This window comes from Cavia porcellus, unplaced genomic scaffold (genome assembly GCF_034190915.1).
Source record: "Cavia porcellus strain 051 isolate PalLab524CR breed Dunkin Hartley unplaced genomic scaffold, mCavPor4.1 scaffold_2, whole genome shotgun sequence".
Taxonomy (NCBI): domain Eukaryota; kingdom Metazoa; phylum Chordata; class Mammalia; order Rodentia; family Caviidae; genus Cavia; species Cavia porcellus.
In genome coordinates this window covers 5,250,096-5,269,698 of record NW_026947485.1, presented here as the reverse complement: position 1 = coordinate 5,269,698, position 19,603 = coordinate 5,250,096, and the positions used below count along the sequence as shown (strand labels likewise).

Sequence of the window (19,603 nt, the reverse complement as noted above, 5' to 3'; positions counted from 1 at the left end):
CCCCCGCCCCTGGGTTCTGAAATTTGTACGCTTTTATGAATAATGCCATTCTATGCTTGGTAAGCTTTTCCTCATGCCATTGAAATACACAGACAGACAGACACACACACACACACACACACACACACACACACACACACAGGAGCATGAGACAAAACAAATGCTAAGACATCCAATGCCAGGTAAGTGTATTTTAAATGTTGAATATATGATCTGAACTGTCTATGTGAACCTATGTATAAAAAGTCACATACATATCAGGAAATTACAAGGTAGAGTTAGGATGGTAAAAATATATAAAGACCCCTATAAAAGATTCCATGAAGTTACTTTGGAAGTAGACATCTAATAGAGGAGATACAGCTTCAACAAATATAAAGGAGACAGCAACCAGCTGCCATATGCATGCTAATAAAATCACAATATTTTTTCTGTGCCAAAGTCTAGCTTTTCCTTCAACATAATAAACCTCCAAGTACTCTTTTCCTTCTCTAATCACAAACTGCATACAACACAGTTGTCAACATAATTAAATGAATAACCCAAGGATATAACACCAGCATAAAGAATTCACTGTTTATCCTCCTTTATACATCAAAGCAAGACATATAGCTACACTGATCATATGTACTGTCAGGTCCAACTGGAAAAAAGTTGTTGGCATAATTAGATTTTCACACAAAGGTTTTAAAACTCTAGTCATATCAGCAGGATTCGGGGACTAATGGAAAACAGAATTGATGCAATTATGTTGCACAGTGGCAGGAAGCATGGCTTTTAAGAGAATCAGCTTAAAGAAAGAAGTGTGTGCTTTAAAGCTGTCAAAACTCTAAGCTGAAGATATGTTCTCCGTGCCAGCTAAACCCCAGCCCGAGTCCGGAAAGTAACTTTCTGAAGCCATGCCAAGGCCTGTGCTTGAAAATAACATCTTAATTGGTTGCTTCTAACAAAATTCAGAAAGCTTTTTCAGCGATGATAACACACTCATTGTTTTATTCCAGCTTAATGTTCTGGTCTCCTGGAACTCTCTGAGTGTTAGTGTTTAGGTAAAACAAAAAGAAAATGAAACCCCACTGCTGGAATTTATGGAGAGACAATTTGGCAGGATGAACGCACCAAGCTGGAAGCTTCTGCCAGGGAGACGGCTTCTACAAAGAACTGCTCCGTTTAAACTCAGCTTCCTGGAGAATGACAAAGAGACCCCAACACCTTCGCATGGTCTACGGTCTTACAGCAATTTTGAGATGTAAATACAGAACTGTGATCTTCAGACTGCGGTTAGGGCTCTCATTTATCTCCAATACATCTTTTCAAGTCAATAGTCAAGTCATTCTTTTGCTGGAATCATGACACTTAGTAGGTATTTAAGAAGTTGGAAAAGTTATGAGATGAGCCCCCAAATATTCACCACGCCTATCAAGACTTCTGTCTTCTGCCTAGTCATCATCTTAAGTGCCTTTATTAAAAGTTGTTCCACTTAAACCTATTGCCTGGTTTGCCTGTATATGGATTTAACTCTATTCCATAGTGAAATTCAGTGAAAATTTGCATTTTAAGGCCATTTTGTAATCTCTCTCGCTACTCTTCATATAAACAAGAGACCCCTGGGATAATAATCACAGTTCTGCTGGAATTATTCTTCTAACGTAATAACGCCACCTGTCCTTGCTTCTATTTGACTCAAATAAGCACGATCGGATAGATATTAGGGTACTCAACCCTGTTACCTTCAGTTTCTAATTTTATTCGTGCTGCCTTATAATCTTCCTTACTGCTATGTTCATTATCAAATTTCAACGAGCAGTGAAGTCATGGCTGCTACACGGTGTACACCTTGTACCAACATGTCTCTATTTACAAAACACAAAAGGTCCTTTCTCGTCATGTTTTAGTGAAATGAAGATTTTGGACATCAAAAGCACATTCATAAAGATTATATTTCATATACTATAATTAGAACTCCACTCAGGCTTTGGCAGGAGAGGTGAAGTAGAGTAACACCGGCATGTGAGCTGCGAGACTTCACTGGCTAAAAAAGGCAGCATAGCGAGTAACTTCATGGAATCCTCCCAGCACGCGTCCATTCACTCGCACGTGCTCCCCTTACAGGTGCGAGGTGATCGTGCTGCAGGGAATTCTGGGAGAGCCACTGTTCTGTCAGGAGCATGGGTGAGGGAGGGAAGGGGTTGGAACTCAAGCACCCAAGTCCCCAGGGCGTCTTGCTCTCATCCTCAGCTTAGTCTGGGACGCTCTCTACATAGCTCAGGGTTGCAACCGCATTGCAAGGGCTGCGTGTTTAACCAATCACCCAATTATGCTATCGCTGTAAATCTGTGATTTTCACAAATGTAAAGTTAAGGAAACATAGACCACACATCAAAAGGACACCAAGAATACAGCTTTTATCTGAGTTATCGGTATTTACATGTATTTACCAAAGAATATCCACTTAAAGAACGATCAAATGACTGTTAAAGTACAGGGTTTTTTACTCGTGTGTGTGTGTGTGTGTGTGTGCACATGTGTGTGCATGTACATGTGTATGCATGTGCATATGTGGTGCATTTGTCATTGTCAGATACATTCCCCTTTCCCAGAATTCATTCTTTCTTTAGAAAGTGAAATCTACACAAAAGACGTATTGTTTTCATGAAATAATTTAGCATATCCTTCTAATCCTACATAGGGTTAAGGTTTTCTTTTTGCTACCCAAGCAGTCTGATCTCTTTGCAGAAGAACAGAAATTGTCTTTTGCAAAATTACGTTGCTCTAACGTATTTTATTAATTTCACGTAAACTAACAGGTTGACATCGGTCCTTATAATATGTGTAAAACTGACATAAGAGCATTCTTGTGTTGAAACTTTGGAACCTAATCATGTTTAAAATAGTTTTAGCAAGGTACTAAGTTAAGAATTAATTGGGTAGAATATTTTATACATTTACTACAAGAAATCCTGAATGCTAGGAAATGCTAATGTTGATTAAGATAAGAATAGCACTTCAAATCAGGATGTAAGATTATGTTATGGTTATTTTCTTTCCAAACCTAGCCAATTTATATATGTCTATGTATATATAATGTTTTATATATATATATACACACTCAGGGAAGCATGGTAGAATATTTTAGGGATTGATCAGGAAAAATGCAGCCTGATGTTCCAAGCATGTCACATTACCTTTTGACTACAAGAGCAGCAACTTGGGAAAGGCAAGGCAAAAAAATAGTATGCTAATTAATTTCCACAAATTAGAGATTAAAGCAGCAGTGAATTTCTGGTACTGATGTACTGCCTCAGTCTCTGAGAAGAGAGCTTACAGGCATTTATGACATAGTGTTAAGCACATTTAGAGTCGGCTGCCGGGCTGGAGCTGCAGCCGGGGGTAGCTGACTTGTCTAATGTGCGTGAGGCTTTGGGTTTGTCTCCAGCACTGCAAATGAAGAAATAAATAGATAAGAAAGTCTGCTATACAGTTACCCTCGAGTTATTGCTATAAATCAGAAGTTAATTAAGATTCAAGGTATGTGAAAGCAGAGGCACTGTAACTACCCTGGAGGAGGAGTGTACTCATTAATACAGGACTCATATTAATGGCTTGGGGATGGTTTCGGTTCTTGTAATGGGCATTAACTGAGATCTCTGATTCATCACAAACTCGCGATTATCTTCCTCTCCTGACTCCCTTCCTGTCCAGTGTGGTCCTTGCCACCGGGCAGCTAGAGGACTGAACAAAGCAATGGGAATTCTCTGGGGTCCACCCTCAATTAGTGTGTACCCAGGAGGTAAGAAGTCTGGGGATTTAGCTCAGCGGCATAAGTGCCTGCCTTGCAAGTGCGTGGTCGTGAGTTCGATCCCTGATGCCCTTCAAAAAAAAAATAAAAATAAAAATAAAAGAAGTCCACAATAGCAATAAGCTGAGAACTCGGAGGTCCTGCAGTTACATCTGAGGGGGACTTGGAGCTCGAAGTGGGCGCTTCTGAAAGCCTGCACTGGCCAGGCTTCCAGCTGGACATACTGCTGCTGGCCTGCATAGCCTCCAACAGCCCAGGGTCACAGCAGCCGCCTCACACAGCCCTTCTTGCCTGGTCACAGTCTGGGCTGGACAGCGGCTCCCCAGATCCTCGCTTTATATCTGTTTTCTTTGACGCGCAGTCTGCAGGAAGATGCAAAGGAGAAGGCAGAGGCCAGCGGCCAAGGGAGTGGAACTGGCCCAAAGCTTCCAGTGCGCTTTCCCTGGACTTTGATGGGCTTTTCTTCCCATCAACTGAACCAAACCCAACGTGACAGCTTTCCGGACCTCCCTACATAAAAGGCATACAGGAAATGGAAACAGTTAGTGTATTTCAGTGCTATATTTAGGCAAGGCTGCGAGGCTATCCAGGAAAATAAAAGGGCTTGAATCACTCGTCTTCCCTAATGGAAGGCAGAGGCGTCATCAAGCCTGCAGAGGTAGACTTTGGGGAATCTGCGCAGAGAAATAATGAGTGAGTAATGCAGTTCTTGGTACTCAGACTGCACTGATCTCGGATTTGCTCTCAGGACCACAGAACGGAATCTCAGCTCCCCTAGCCGTGCTCCAGAGGGCAACTGCTCCTCTTGATGAAGCCAGCACTGAAGGATTTGGGACGGTAAAGAGAACGGATTTTATATCCTTATTTTCCAGAACCCTGGATGTTCTAAGAGAAAAATAAAACTATTCTGACAATGTTTTAAAAACAGTTTTCTAGCCAACACTTAAGCACACAGATCTATGACGCAGTGTGGTATTTCAAAACATACACATGATGTGGAATGATCAAGCCACAGGAGCGCTTCCCTCGCCCCAAAGCCACATGGCTGGTCACTCCGTGTCTGCTTGCCTGGCTCTGGAGCTGGACCGAAGGCCTCAGTGCACGCTCCCTACCTCCTTCACGCTACGGTGCATCACTCCCTCTCTAACCATGTCTACAACATACAGTTACCCGGCTGTGAACTAGTCACCCACTGGGCTCCAAAACGCCAGACCTCTGTCCTTCTATGTAACTGGAGGTTAGCTCCCCTTTTCCGGCGCCCACCCGGTTCTCCCCTTCTGGTCTCTAGAGACTTCATTCTACTCTGCTGAGGCAAATTTATCACAATAAAGAGACTTTCACTGTGCCTTCTGGAGATAAGGGTTTCTTTTAACTGTTACTTTTGTGGCTCCTAAAACTAATTCTGGCAGTGTTTATGGAAATGGTTCCGCCTGTGGAGTCTCACTGTTTGCATTCTAATTTCTCCCTTTTCTTGCAACTTTAGGCAAGCTACTTAATTTCTCTGTATCTTAGTAGTGTCAGAAAATTCAGTGAGGGAACATGAATTCTCTAGTCCCAAAGACAATATCAGTGTTAGTGATTATGGTAATGGATGCGAATTACTGAAAATATCTTAGAAATACAAAACAGTAATTTGTCTCAGTGCATGAGAAAAATGCACAATTATGGTTCATGTTGTTTTTCTAAATCAAAATTGCAAATAAAAGATATGCAAATGATAGTTCTGTGAATCCATGTGAATGATATAATACAAGATAATCATATGAACAAATTTAAAATAAACCAGTATCATTTTGAGTCATCTTGATTTGCTAACACAGTTGATCTAATTAACATATATGTTAAGACCTATCTATGGTAATTGCATAAAATATGATCAGATTTTCAGTGGAACTTCTGTGTGTGTAACTGAATAATCAGAACACATGAACGTACTCTCCAGAACCGAGGGCACTGAAATAGTCCCTCTTCATTCTTAGTTTCAGGAAACTTGTATCTTTGCAATGGCTCAATCACAGAATATCATTTTGACAATAGAATCAGCTTCATAGACTAGAAAAACTCACCTAGAATAAGAACTACTTTCTTTTTAATAACAGAAAAGTATAAGTTCACAATTTTTCTACAAATTTCCAACTTGGGTTTCTAATATTTCTCAAGAGACATTCTCCACCATGCCTGAAATAAGCTCCCTCCCTCTACCTCAAGACTACAAGAGACAGTTTCTCTTCCTTTGCTCACCGGAGTCCTATAGTGCTGGGTATTATGAGAGGAAAAGGGCTACTATTTCTTGGCAGTTTTCTCATCCAGAATTGCAGTGCGTTTCATAACAGTTTTGAACTCGCCAATCTCCTGTCCCCTACCCTGGGCTGTGGTTGGAAAGGTCCACCCCATTTTCTCCCCCATCAGTCCTTTGCTGCGTTTAAGGCCACGCTCACAAGAGGGCACAATGAGTTTTGGGGCACACAGCATCCCTTCTGCGGCTGGGTTTATTAAAGCATGCAGGTGATGCTCACGATACTCTAGTGACATTTAGCACAGACCAATGTAAAATGATTTCAAAGAAACTGGGAGTAAGGCTTCCTGAGAACTAAGTATTTCAGAAGACTCAATACAACCAGAAAGGAGCATTCTCCAAGCTAATGGAGAAATCAAGAACAACTGCCTTTACTTTTCTCTCTTGGGCAAAAACAAGGCCATTTTCAGCAAGTGTGCCTTGAGATGTTAATGCCACCAGAGTTCATAGAGGAGCAATTGATTACTTTGAATTTACTGTCCAATAACAATTCATTGGCATTTGTGTTTTGCTCACTAGTTCTCAAGGACCCTTTTATATGTTATTTAGTTAGCTAAGCTTCTTGCCAAATGAGGCAGATATTAAAAGATAAAAGATGTTTCTTCTTCTTTGGTTGGAAAAGCAATCGTCTTACACACTACTCATGATCTGGGGACATTGGTAGTTTTATTACTGAAAATTCAGCTCTCAAAGAAGACAAAAAGAATGACAAAGTAAATAAAGAAAAGAACTGATCACTCTATTCAAGTTGGATCCCTATGTGTAACACACCTGCCTTCCAATTTACAATGCATATTCCACCATTTTTAGGTTTTTAAGCCAGTGTCATGCATGCGTAAATATAAACATAAAATTTAACCTTGGGCTGGAAGCTTGGCCAATACTGGACCAGAAAATATGTACCAAAACGATATAAATCTCCCGAGTGTTGATTTTCTTTTCCATTTTTCAGGTGGTTTAGTCGCTTGGTGAAATGAGACAGGACCACATTCATGGCAGGATCTCTTTTCTGCCATGGTGGGCCACAGCCAAGACTTCATAGCAGTCTCCCATAAATGGCTTTTCTGCCATACATTTTAAATCACCATGAATTTGTCTTTACATTTTTATAACTTCTATCCATGAACACCCTAATAACTAAAGTTTGCAAGCCAAAATCTTAAAATTCACCTAAAAAGTAAAATAAAATATGAACAGAGTCAACTTCTGCCATGCAGGAAGTGACCTTCAGACTGTAGGAGTTCCATGGGGCCTGGCGAGCGCTGGAGATTGTTTTCACTTATTTCAGGATGTAACTTTTCTAGACCTAAACGTACATAAGCAGAAAATGATGATCCAGTGTCCATCAGGGTTGTCATCCCTTTTAGAATATGACTTGGTTCTGCAGACGTCCCTAGTGTGCAGGTGGAACACTCATATGACAAAATTACGATTTCTTTGGTAATGAGATGGTTGCACTGGACAAGTTGGCTTCACATTTGTAGTTGTCAGTCTATCTTATACTAAAAATAATAAGCTTTGTCAGTGGGTAGCTTAATAATAGAAACCCTCATTCAGCACAAGCTTAAATAGGGCATGGGTTCTCTTACATAGAAAACCAAATATAAATAAAGAGCAAAACAAAAGACAGATAATAGGAAGAAAGGAGTCAGCTTTTTCTCAAATGCAAAAAGGGCCAAGAGATGAATGGAGAGGGGAAGACAGGGGACATGAAAACTGGGTGAAGATGTGTTATGCACGTGGACAAACCCCCCCACAAGGAGGGTAAGCATTGCGCACTGCAAGCACACACAAACAAAAAATAAATAAATAAACAGCTTTCACTTGAACATTCATTCTGACTAAAAGTCCATCAATTTTCTTCACATACAAAATACCCCAAACTACAAATATTTCTAAGGGAATTTCAATTGACTCACCTCAGGCATGAGAAGGAATTTGTTATTTAATAACACTCCGGGTGTGTGTCTGTGTCACCTACATTTGGTACGTCTGTGGACTTGTTTACACTCTATTTACTCTATGGGTGCATTATACAGGGTAACGCACATCGTCATGACGACATGCATCCGAAACTGTCCTACAGTTCCCTCGTCCCAGCATCGCAGGCATTCTGAACTGCAGCACCCAAAAGCAGCAAACCTCGGTCGACAGTTTCAAGCTAAGCACCACCAAGACCATCCTGATATATAAAACAAGTGCTCCAGGTTCTCGTGAATGTGTGCTCCTATGAAAAATCAGATTATAAAAGTAATTCATTGGGAATAATATAGGCCCTGAAAGTCTAATCATGCTGGACATATTACCATACCTAGATCCCACGTACCTAGGGTCACGACCACTTCTATAAGAGGCAACCATTTGTCAGAGCCCAGAAGCCTGAGTACATCACAGGCCTCTACCCATTCATGCTGGAAATCCAGGCATCTAATCAGAAGGGGCAAAAATTACAGCAAAAAATACTTCAGATGCACAGGGATGTGCACTAGGAAACAAAATAATTAAAGGGAGGTTTGAGAAATAACTGTTAAGAATTACCAGAAAAGTTCAGTTCCCAGATATACTTTAGTGCATAATCATTGGAAAAATTGGAGGTAAATTAAAGAAAGCATTGACCACTAGTTCTGTAGCAGGAGCTACATGAACCAATAGTCTTCTGAAGACAAAGTACCAAGGTCTTCACAGTCTTATGCCCCAGTGCTATGACGAAGACATGAGCGCCCTCTGACACAGACATAAACATCCCTTGCGTTCTGTCCAGCACCTCTTCATGGTCATCAGGGAAGCAAAACTCACTGGAGGGGATTTGTGGCATAGGGACGCTACTGAAGTAGCGTGGTGATACGAAACATCGCAATTCATGTAAATTCAACACTCACGGAGGAATGGCAAATGCCAGCCGCTATACTAACGGGGTAAATAAGGTACACATGAAGACACACTTCTGACCCAGGGGTTTTACAAATACTACTCCCTCTGCAAGACCTCGTGAGTTGTAACAGGATGCACATTCCTGACTGTACTTCACAAACTCAGCTCATTTGATTTTCAGACAAGTATATGCTACCTCATCACTACGGATGATCAGACTCTGGATCAGAGAAATGAGGAAACTTCCCAGTGCTGCATACCCAGAAGATAACAGCCAAGATGTTTAAATGATTCTGCACGATGTCAAAATCCATGAATTTTCAAAGCATTGCTTTCATTCGTCCCCCACCTACGCCTTTTGCGAAAAATCTTCTTGAAAGTGTTGAAGGATATTATCACGGATGGCTTCCTTAACAGGTAGGTGACCTTTACAAAACACACTTCAGCTTAAGCGTATTTTCTAGGCAGGAAGAGAGTTTTAGAGATTGTTTGACCCAATCGTTTCGGGTGTTAGGGGAATTATTCTCTTTAACAACTTTGTGTTTAAGTAGTGAAGAATCAAGGATTGAAGTCTATTTTCAGGTAAATGTTCCGATAACATCACACCTCTATCCTATTATTCGTACACTGATGCATATAAAAATACATGTCTATTTAGCTATATTCCCAAATACTGTTATTAAAAATTCTTAGAAACCATAATACTCATAACAAATATTTTCCCCATTTAAATATCATGAAGTTGTTGCTGATAATATTCACTATATCACTATATTAGCAAGGTAAAATAGATTTCAGAATAAGGATTATTACCAGGAATACTCAAGAATATTTAATAATAGGAAAGCAGGAAATTTATTAGGAGGCAGAATATCACTTCTTTCTCTTTTTTTGTGGCACTGTAAATTGAATAGGAAACCTTCGCATGGAGCTACATTCCCAGGCCTTTTTTATTCAAAAGCAGGATCTCATTAAATGATTGAGTTGCCCAGGCTGGGTTCAAATTCACAATCATCCTGCCTCAGCCTCCCATAGTGCTGGGACTATCGGAATGCACCATCACACTAAGCTGGCATAATACTTCTAAAGATGTCGGTATATAGTAGTAGAAATTCCAAAACATGAAGCAAAAACTGATAGTCAGTGAAGGAGAATAAAAACCTCCTGAACTATATTTGAAGAATTTCACTTCAAAGTCAGCAATTGAAAGAACAAGCAGATAGAAAATCAGAAAAGCCACAGAAATATTACTGCATGACTCGATCTGTCTTTGAACACTAAAACATAAAAGTAGACTCTACACTTTTCCCAATGGAGAGTACATACTGGACCACAAGATAAGTTTAAATTTTAAAGAATTGCCAACACACAATATATATTCTTTGACAATGAATTAAATCAGAGATAAAGACCAGGGAGTTCTAAACAATATTTACAAATGTTAATAATTTATCAATTACTACACATCACTAGTGTATTTCTAAATAACCCAAATGTAAAAGATAAAAGTAGCAGAACATTAGAAAAAAATTTGAAGTAAGCAGAAATCACAATGCATTTCATCAAAATTTGTCTCAGACTGCTAAAACAATATTTTGAGGAAAATAGCACTGATAGTTACATTAGCAGAAAGGTCTGAAATCACTGCACTATACATGCATCCATTATGAGAAGTTCCAAAGAACAGCCAATTAACATGAAGAGAGAAGAAATTAGATAATATGAATTTTAGAGTATCAATGAAATATTAAATATAATGGGAAAATATAAAACCCAAAGATGAGCATTCAGAGCTCAAAGAATTAGATAAACATTTAACCAGGCTGATCTTTCTGTGAAGGGGTAGAGAAGTTATCAATAAAGAACATCACTACGGATCCTACAGACATACCACGATGGGGAAATACAGGCAGAACTTTACTTCATTAAATTCAACATCTTTGATTCACAACAAGAATTATCATCTGAAAAGATAATCTTACTATTTCTAAAGAAGTTAAACAGAAGCAATATTTATATAGTTAACTCTGAAATCATGTTTTATAGTGAAACAAATAAAGATAATAAATTTGGCTGAAGTATAGAAACTTTTTCTTAAAAATTGTATGCAACTGATATATTTTATCAAAATATCAAGCACTTTTATTGACTTAATAAAATAATATGTGCCAACATCTCTCCCGAATAAAGGGTGGACCTTTTCAACAGTTCTGTCCCTAGCATATTATCAAGTTTAAAAAAGGTGTCTGTTGAGCAAAAGTACCCATCTCTTCTTTTCTTATGATCATTCTAGATTCCAAAAATGTTTTCTGCAGAAAAAACACCATGTCTATGTCTGTAGTTATCTTCCTAAAAGATTTAAATTCATCATTTTATATTCATCTTTATACCAGCACAATTCGTAATAGCTGAATCTTAGGAGAGGCCTGTGTGTGCATCAACAGAAGAACAGATAAAGAAAATATGTATTTATACACAAGACAGTACTACTCTGCCATAAAGAAAGATAAACTGGAAGCATTCGTAGATGCAACTTGAGACCATGACACTAAGGGAAATAAATCAAACATACCAGATTAGATGTCACATGGTTTCTCTCCTATGAGAAACCAAAGCATAAATAAAATAAATGAGAGATAATAGGAAACAGTAAGATCTTTTTTAAACAGGGAAGGGAACAAGAAATGAAGGAGGTGGAAAGGAAGGGAAGGGAGGAATGAGAAAGAAATGAAGAAAACAAAATAGAAATAGAGCTTTTCCAGATGGGAAGAGGAGCCGGAGGTGGCTGGAGCAGGGAGGAGGGGACACCAGAGAGTGAAGACGCGCTGCACACGTGTGCAGCTCCCCACGGTAAATGCAATCGCTATGGACAAAAACACGCAGTAACAAATGCGTAAATGCAACGTCAGTAATGCTGTCACGTGTCAGTGTGACGATCTACTGAGAAAAATCGAGCACGGAAAGCCCTGACACACGGCTCACACTCTTTGAAACAGCTACATGCCCCAAAATTAGAAGTATAAAGATACCGAGGTGTGAGAAGTCACCGCTCCACGAGAAGAAGGGTCGCAATGCCACGGCGAGCAGAACCGCACGCTCGCACCCTGTGCGTCCACCCCTGGAGCACAGGAGACTGAGCAGATCCTCCTCCAGCTCCCCAGAAGAAAGACAGAGGACCAGGTTAGAGCGAAGACGGAGGAGCCGGCAGGGGAGACCAGGAGCAGGAACACGCCTGTGCGTGGAGACACTAAGGCCGGATGCCGCTGGCCTCTGCCTGGGACGACTTAAAATTACTCACATTTTCTCAAAAATATTTTCTAATGCCTGACTTTTCACTAAGAAACAGTGACAGGATTGGAAACCTAAAAAATTATGTTTCGTGTACATTGCAACCTTGTGTAGAGCTCACATTTTCATGTCAAGAAACCATTTTAGAGGAAATTTAAGAACCTGATTAGTATGACACTAATAGAAGTCATTATTTGATTAATAAAAGTTTCAATACTGAGAAAGACATAATAGCATTATCAGCAGGTCCACAGTGACATTTCTTAACATGAGCTTCAATTAATGATTGAAATTTTTTAAAAAATAAATTGAAATTTGTGCATTTTAGCAATAGTTTTTGTCTGAGGTCCTCTTGCTGTGACACCTTGTCTAGTAAATAGTAGTTCATTTTAGGAGTTTCAAAAACGTTATTAACTTCTAAATTATATGATTTTATTAAAATTATTCCATATGTTGATATATTTCTTTAAAAAGGTACAGTATTTAAGTTAACTGATATTCTAATTAACCATTTACTAGTCTCTGTTGAAAAAGACAAAATATCAGGAATCTCAGAATTTTTAGATCATTAGGTAATCTTATGCCATAATCTATATAATGGAAGACAGGTAGATTTTATTTTCCAAGAACTAGTTTTGAAGCTGAAAGCATTTACAGTATTAGACATGTAGTATGTTAAAATCCAACATGTCTGCTAGCTCTTTCCATGTGGTCATCACTGTCCTACCCAATACTGAATTTTGATTGCATGGCTTAATTTTCTTCTGCACAATACAAATTGTAATTATCTTTTCAAAGTCAGATTGCTGAATTATCGCTAGTGACTTGCTCGCTGCTAACATTTATGTTAAAGTTTTGGGTTACTTTTGTTATAACAGAAGAGAGAACAGATTTGGACCCTTAACCACTCCATCTGCCTTTACTGGAAGAAATACAGACACTAGATAGGGAATTGCCCTGCCCCTCAGTGCTTTTTCTTTTTCTTGCTTGAAATTTCTCAGTTCCCAATTTGGGAGGGAGTCGGAGCAGACTGTAAGATGTTCTAGCGGTTCAGAAAGACAAAAGGACTCCCAAAGGCCTCTTTTCCATTCTGCACGACCTACTCGCAGAACTGTGGTGCGAGGGGGAATGCTTGGCTCGTGGGCTAAGGAAGTGAGGAGGAGCTCACACCCTCCAGCTTCTAAATATGGCTCCCCAGGACTGGTGTTGACCTTGGAGAAAGTGCCTGGTAACAGGAAAAGAAAACACAGAAGACAGCCATGGGCTGGGCAGCGCAGGCCACGCTGCTGTCTGAAACTGGTAATCACGGGGATTGCACCTGCAGCAGGAAGGTTTGAGAGTGGACCGGTTACCAAACAAAAACAAAAATATGTGCAAGCACACAGAGATTCATGCAGTCAGTGTGAGGAACTCTGATAAAAGTGCAAGTTACTTTCAATGGCGAGCTGGTGTCCTTACCCTGCCCTTATTCCATTTGCCTGGTTGGTGAGGGCTTCCTGACTGACCCAAATCATCCTTCTGTAAGTCATCTGAACCTCGAAAGCTCAGCCATAGACTTGGCAAGCCATTCCCCCAGAGCAACGTCAACTGATACGCATGTGAGCATTTGCAATGGCACTGTTCCCTAAGCGTCCAAAGCCAATATGTGTGCACAACAATACTCTAAGGCACATTTCCAAGTCTTCTATGTTAACCCCAGGAAATCCTTGTGGAAATGGAAGAAATACCATTAGAATAACACATGCAGTCACCAATTTTGAGGCCAATGTCTCAAATTTATTAGTAGAGTATTTTAGTAGTTTAACCTCCCAGCTTTTCCTACTGCTGAGGAGTCTCATAAAGCGCAGGTTTCTGAATTCACCAGGTGGATGTCAAATCAGAGATGCTGAGCTTTGGGTTCTTCATCACTTTCCCAAGCACCCAATTCAAACATCAAAGAAACTTATGGGAATAAAAGCAGCACACACTTCTAACATTTTCCTAAAAACTGCCTCCAAAGCCACAAAGCCTCTTGCTTTTAGCCAATATTTCAGATAGTCAGGTTATCCACAAAGCACTCCCTTAATCTTCTAAAATCAATCATCTGAATACCTTACTATCTTCAATCTATTAATGTTGAATCTGGATAAGAAAGAGAAATAGGGTTCAAATAACATTTCCCCCAGAGCGTCGATCAACTCTCTTACCATCGAACGTTAAATACACTCTTGCTTGGGGCGAGGAAGATCCTTTTACGCAGATAGAACAGATAAATACTCCAACCAACATGCACGCTGCCCGGAATGCCATTTCTTCAGATTCAAAAGTTAATATCCAGGAGAAAATACCTTTAAAAGAGAGATAACAAGCTTGTTACATGGTATTTTACATTTTAGCAGCGAATCAACAAAACACAGCAACTTACACAAAACAAGCCACCAAAAACTGCATGTGAATTTTTACAGTACAACCAGCAGTAGGAGGTGCTATGCCTTTGCTTCTCGGCTGTGAAAATTAGATTTGATTTGTCTCTAGAAGTCTTTGCAAGAAGAAAATTATTTATATTCCAGCAAAACATGCTAATATCACAACTGGGGAGGAAAAAAAAAAAACAGCGACAGAAAAACTTACTGACTCCTAGAGGAAAGCCAATGATTCATCTGGTCTTTTCTCTAAAAGTTTATTCCATTAAAATAACTGGGGAGCGGTACCCACCGGGTGCCCTTCGACACACACATAAACGCGCAGCAGAACTCTCCGTGGACATTCACCCACCCCCTCCTCTCGTGCCTCTTGGCTCTCTCCTAGTTCCTGCCTCTGAAATGGGGTTTCCGTGCACAAGTCCCTACTGCTCGGCCTTGAGTGGTAACATCACTGGCACCCCTTAAGGGTCAGTGTGTGCAGATGACCAGGCAGCTGCTCTGTGATGCCGATGAGGTAACCCTGGCCCCGTGCCAGATTCGAACCAATGACCCAGCGGTGAGTAATCCAGGGAGCCCGTCTCCACCGATGCATATTTTAAATAAATCAACCAGAAAATGGGCTGTCAAATTCCCAGCCATAAATCAAAGAGACAAGCACTACTGCTTGAACCGGTGGCTGTAAAATTGATACGTGCTGTTAACTAAGGTTTGAGTAACAAGGAGGAACCCGTAAAGTGCTGGGAGCACCCCACAGGAGCTCTAGGGGCCGCGGGGTGGGAGACAAACTCAGGACCCCAGCGGAAACCTCATGGGGTTGAATCTCCTGTCATTTACCATAAAATGACACAGCCGTATCCTAGGAACGTATTTCACAGGTAACAGCAATACTGGTCGTGATTGGTATGTGGGTTTTTACTCTGCAATTCTATTCAGTAGACAAGTGCCATGAAAAAAAAAAAAAAGGAAAAAACTGCTTCATTAATGTAAAATAAGGATAATGAATGCCAACACAGAATCTTAAACATTATGCCCTGCACAGCTATGAGGATTAGAAATCCTAGGCTCCTTCCCTCAGCCCCAACAGAGAAAGCCTTCTCGATGTTTGGGTTTGGTAATTCCCAAAAGAAACACTTGCTTCCTGCTTCCACGACCTGGGCACCCGGCCACGCCTGAATTAACTTAGGAGAAAACGCATCTTCTGGGTGACTTTGCCCCTTGATTTTGGTAACTTGATCATCAGAGCCAAAGGAGAAGCCAAGCTGTTACCCCGCTCCCAGTCACCCACCCCCCCCCCCCGGCCTCCACCTGTTTATGAAGGCAGAGGGCATCGCCCGAGTTCACCGACAGCCACCCTGGGGTCGGCGTCCGAGCAGATCGGTCCCCTCCCGGGGCCGCAGGGAGGCCGGGGTGGGATAGGATGGGATGGGATCGGGACGCATGGAGACGCGCGGGGACAGCGGGGCGCGCGGTCCGCTCCAACCCTGCCGCGCGCGTCTGGTGCACCTCTCCCAACCCGGACAGCGCCAGGTGCCGAACCCGCGCGCCTTCTCCGTGGGCCCCTCAGCGGCCCGGCCCCGACCCCGTGCCCGCAGGTGTCACCGAGTCGCCCGCAGCGGGACCGGCACCGGCACCGGCACCGGGACCCGGACCCCGCGCGCGCCCTCGGCCCCGCGCCCCGCGGCAGCCGCCGTCAGTGCGCTCACCCGGCCGGGGTCCTCCTGGCTGCGCTCGCGGCTCGCGCCGGCGCTGGGCTCTGCTCGCCGCTCTGCTCCTGCTCGGCCGGGCTTGGGCTCCGGCTCCCGCCGCGGCGCCTTTGTAGCTGCGGCGGCGGCGGTGTCCGGTTACAGCGCGGACCGAGCCGAGTGGCGGGCGCGGACTCCCCGCCTCCTTTTAAGGCGAAGAGTTGCGTGGCTCAGAGGCGCGAGTCCGGTCTTCAGCCTGCTGCAATTTTTCTTTTTCCTCCACTTTGAAACCAGCCCGGGCCGCCCCGCAGTCCAAGCGGGGCGTCAGTCCCTCCGTCCGTCTGTCCTCCCGTGCGTTCGTCCGTCCGTCCGTCCGTCCGCGGCGCCTCCCGCAGGTCCCGCCCCGCGTTCCACTCACCCGCTCCCGGCAGCGTCCCCGACACCCCTCCGCGCCGCGGAGCCTAACGCCGCTCCGGCGACCTCTGCCTGGGCCGGGAGAGGAGCGCAGACCTCGCCGTTCACTGCGCGCTCCAGCCGGCAGATGGCCCCCTTACAAGCACCGGGCCTCCGTCCACCCCGCACCCCGGCTTGCTTCACCGGCAGGCGGGGTCAGGAGCCCTGCAGCCCGGGGGCCGCGCCCCTGGGGACCCAGACGCCCTCTCCCTTCTCTCTGGTGGACGCAGGTGACAGCTCAAATCCCAGGCCACGCTCTATGGCAATACTGGCTTTATTGTAAGAACTGGGCAAGGGGCCCTGAACAGTCAGTTTCCAAAATAGGACAGAGGATTGTCCAAAGCAGGAAAACAGAGGCATCTTTAATCTCACAAGGTGATGCAAATTAGAGTCTGCGCGAGAGGTCCCTCCCACCTGTTAAAATAGCTCTCACCACAAAGACCAAGGCGCGCTGTAGGTAAGAAGTAAGTTAGGGTAGGCACTCGGTCCTTTAAAAATTAAAAACCAGTTCCCTGATGATCCAGCAGTCCCTCTTCTGTATGCCTACCTGAAAGGTCTGAATTTGGTGTGTTGGAGAGATGGCTTGTTCTCAGCCTCCCTGCAGCTGTGTTCACCGAACCAAGTCACGGATCAGCCCATTGTCAATCACGGCCATGGACAGATAGGGAAGACTGATCACAGAACATACCGGATTTATGGGATTTCAGGATGCAATGGAACAGAAACTTCAAAAGGAAGAAAATTCCCCCATACCACCATGGATGGAATCAGAAAACATCACGCTAAGTGAAACAGACAAAAACCAAAAATAACAAGGCCACGTGGTTTCACACGGGGAAACCTAGACAGTGAAACTATAGAGACAGAAAGCAGCGTGGGGCAGGTGGCAGGTAACAGGAGATCACAGAAGAGAAGTTGCAGTTAAATAGGAAGGTGTATGACCATAACAATTACGTCACTATTGACTTATAAATACGAAGTCATTAGAAACCAATGAATCTACAGATGATCACCAAAACAGAATTCATGTAAACACTGCATTTCAGAGAAGCAAAACAAAAACGTAAGGTGAGCGAGTGGCAAATGTGCATTCATAAGGGAGTTTAATTACAAACTGGATTTTCAAACGACTCAGTGAATCAGTCAGCCTCTCACACAAATCTGTAAGGCTTTGGGGACCGTGACAAATGGCTTAGATTAAATCATGGTCTGAAAGACTTGTGCCGAGATTCCCTGAATCTGTCTTGCCTGAGGAAACCTTTTGATTCAAGGTGCTCCTGGGGTTCAGTGGTACTTACTTAATCCCAAGCCATGTACAGTTGGACACGCCTCAAATTGAATCATAAAGTACTGATAGGCATTAGGAAGGAAGCTGGACACAGGACAGGGTCAGGTGCAATCACTTGGAGTGGCCGTGCATGGAAGTTAGAGGGTGGATTAGGTGTCCCTAATAAAAGTCACCCCCCCACACACATGCTGCTTATAACCTGAAACACCTTGACAACACTGGTTTTAAGTGGGAACTTCGGAGGCCGGAGGCCTGGCACCCTTTACTTAGGCTACTGCGGTCTGTGACCCGGTGCTGGAAGGTGAAAACAATGTGAGCTGTGTGGCAGTCACACGGGAAGGAAGGTCAGTAGGCAGACCTACAGGAGTGGTAAGAGCTCAATACACATCTGCCCGTGAAAAAGTCCTTGGGAAACTCTCAGCGTTGAAATACTTAGGAGCGCCTTTGGAAAGTCTGTAGTTTCAATGTTTATTTGCTTTCTTTATAATATCACTCTTGCTTCTCCTGGAGTGGCTCAGAGACCAAGCCGGTCCGACAGGTCTGGTGTACAAATTGTAATGTAGAATTGCTATCTGATGGGCTTTGGTGTGGCCTCTGTCAGGGCTGTTCGTTAATTTTCAATAGGAATGAACATGTGTCCACTTTGCTTCTTAGTCCATCCCTGGGCCGTAACCTCGTTCAGGACCTTCTCTTCTGTGGACGTGAAGTCTGAGCTGTGCATCCCTAACTGTACGACCCCTGTCGGGACGGTGGTTTGTTCTACTGGTCAAAAAGAAAATTCTAATTGTTCACCTTGTTATACCTTTGTCATTTAAACCAGACAGAGACACATCATCACATATGCAGCTCAAATCTTTAATAGCTCTTTAAATATCCTTAAAGCATCTCAGAAACAGTGAACTGCAGGATTTCCCATCTCCACCAAAGTAAGTGTATCGCCACTCGTGTTTATGTGTCACAGTAGAGCACTCGTCAAGGAGAATAGCAAAGAAGTGCAGGAGCGAGGTATGTAAGTGATGTTGCTTTAGTACAAAAACGTGATGCGTGCAGGATAGAAGGTGCAAGTATGTCGCGATGCTGACACTCACCTCCCAGGGGTGAAAAGTTTGTTCCTCCGTGCTGGGTTTTCCTGGGAAAGCCCCTTCAGGAGTATGCCTTTCAGATGAGCTCTACAGCATTGCAGCTGCAAAGACCCTGCTGTTAAGTGTTGGACATGGATCTGTTCGCCCACACACACGGACACAGTGTTTTCAGTAAAGCCAAGCGCTTGGAGGGTGCTATGTTTCTGGGTGCTGTTTCCCCTTGGCCGGAGCTGTACACCCTTTCACTGTCCTGTGTCTGTTCTTCACGATGCAGAGAGGCCTCTGACCACCAGATTCCTGTAATGAGGCCCCAAAATCACAACCAGCTGAGCCCTGAGGGCAGGGCTGTGAGTTCTGACCAATGGACTCCCGTCTCCTGCCCATCATCAGCAGGCAGGCGGATGGGTTTGCTGGACCTCTGCAGATCTGCCTGCTTTCCTACTCT

General features: G+C 43.0%; 1 protein-coding gene across 2 annotated transcripts in view; it reads right to left on the bottom strand.

Moving 5' to 3' along the window:
• Sema3c (semaphorin 3C) overlaps positions 1–16,889 on the bottom strand; it is a 143,323-nt gene extending 126,434 nt beyond the window's left edge. The window contains exons 1-2 of one of the 2 annotated variants that reach the window (XM_003469815.5): positions 16,754–16,889; positions 14,438–14,578 (exon numbers count right to left, since the gene is read on the bottom strand). In XM_003469815.5, coding sequence (XP_003469863.2) covers positions 14,438–14,540 — 103 coding nt within the window. In that variant the 5' untranslated portion in view covers positions 14,541–14,578; positions 16,754–16,889. Of the gene's footprint in view, positions 1–14,437; positions 14,579–16,356; positions 16,489–16,753 lie in introns of those variants that run through there. The other variant, XM_063237557.1, reaches the window with a different exon arrangement.
• Positions 16,890–19,603: the final 2,714 nt, after the last annotated feature.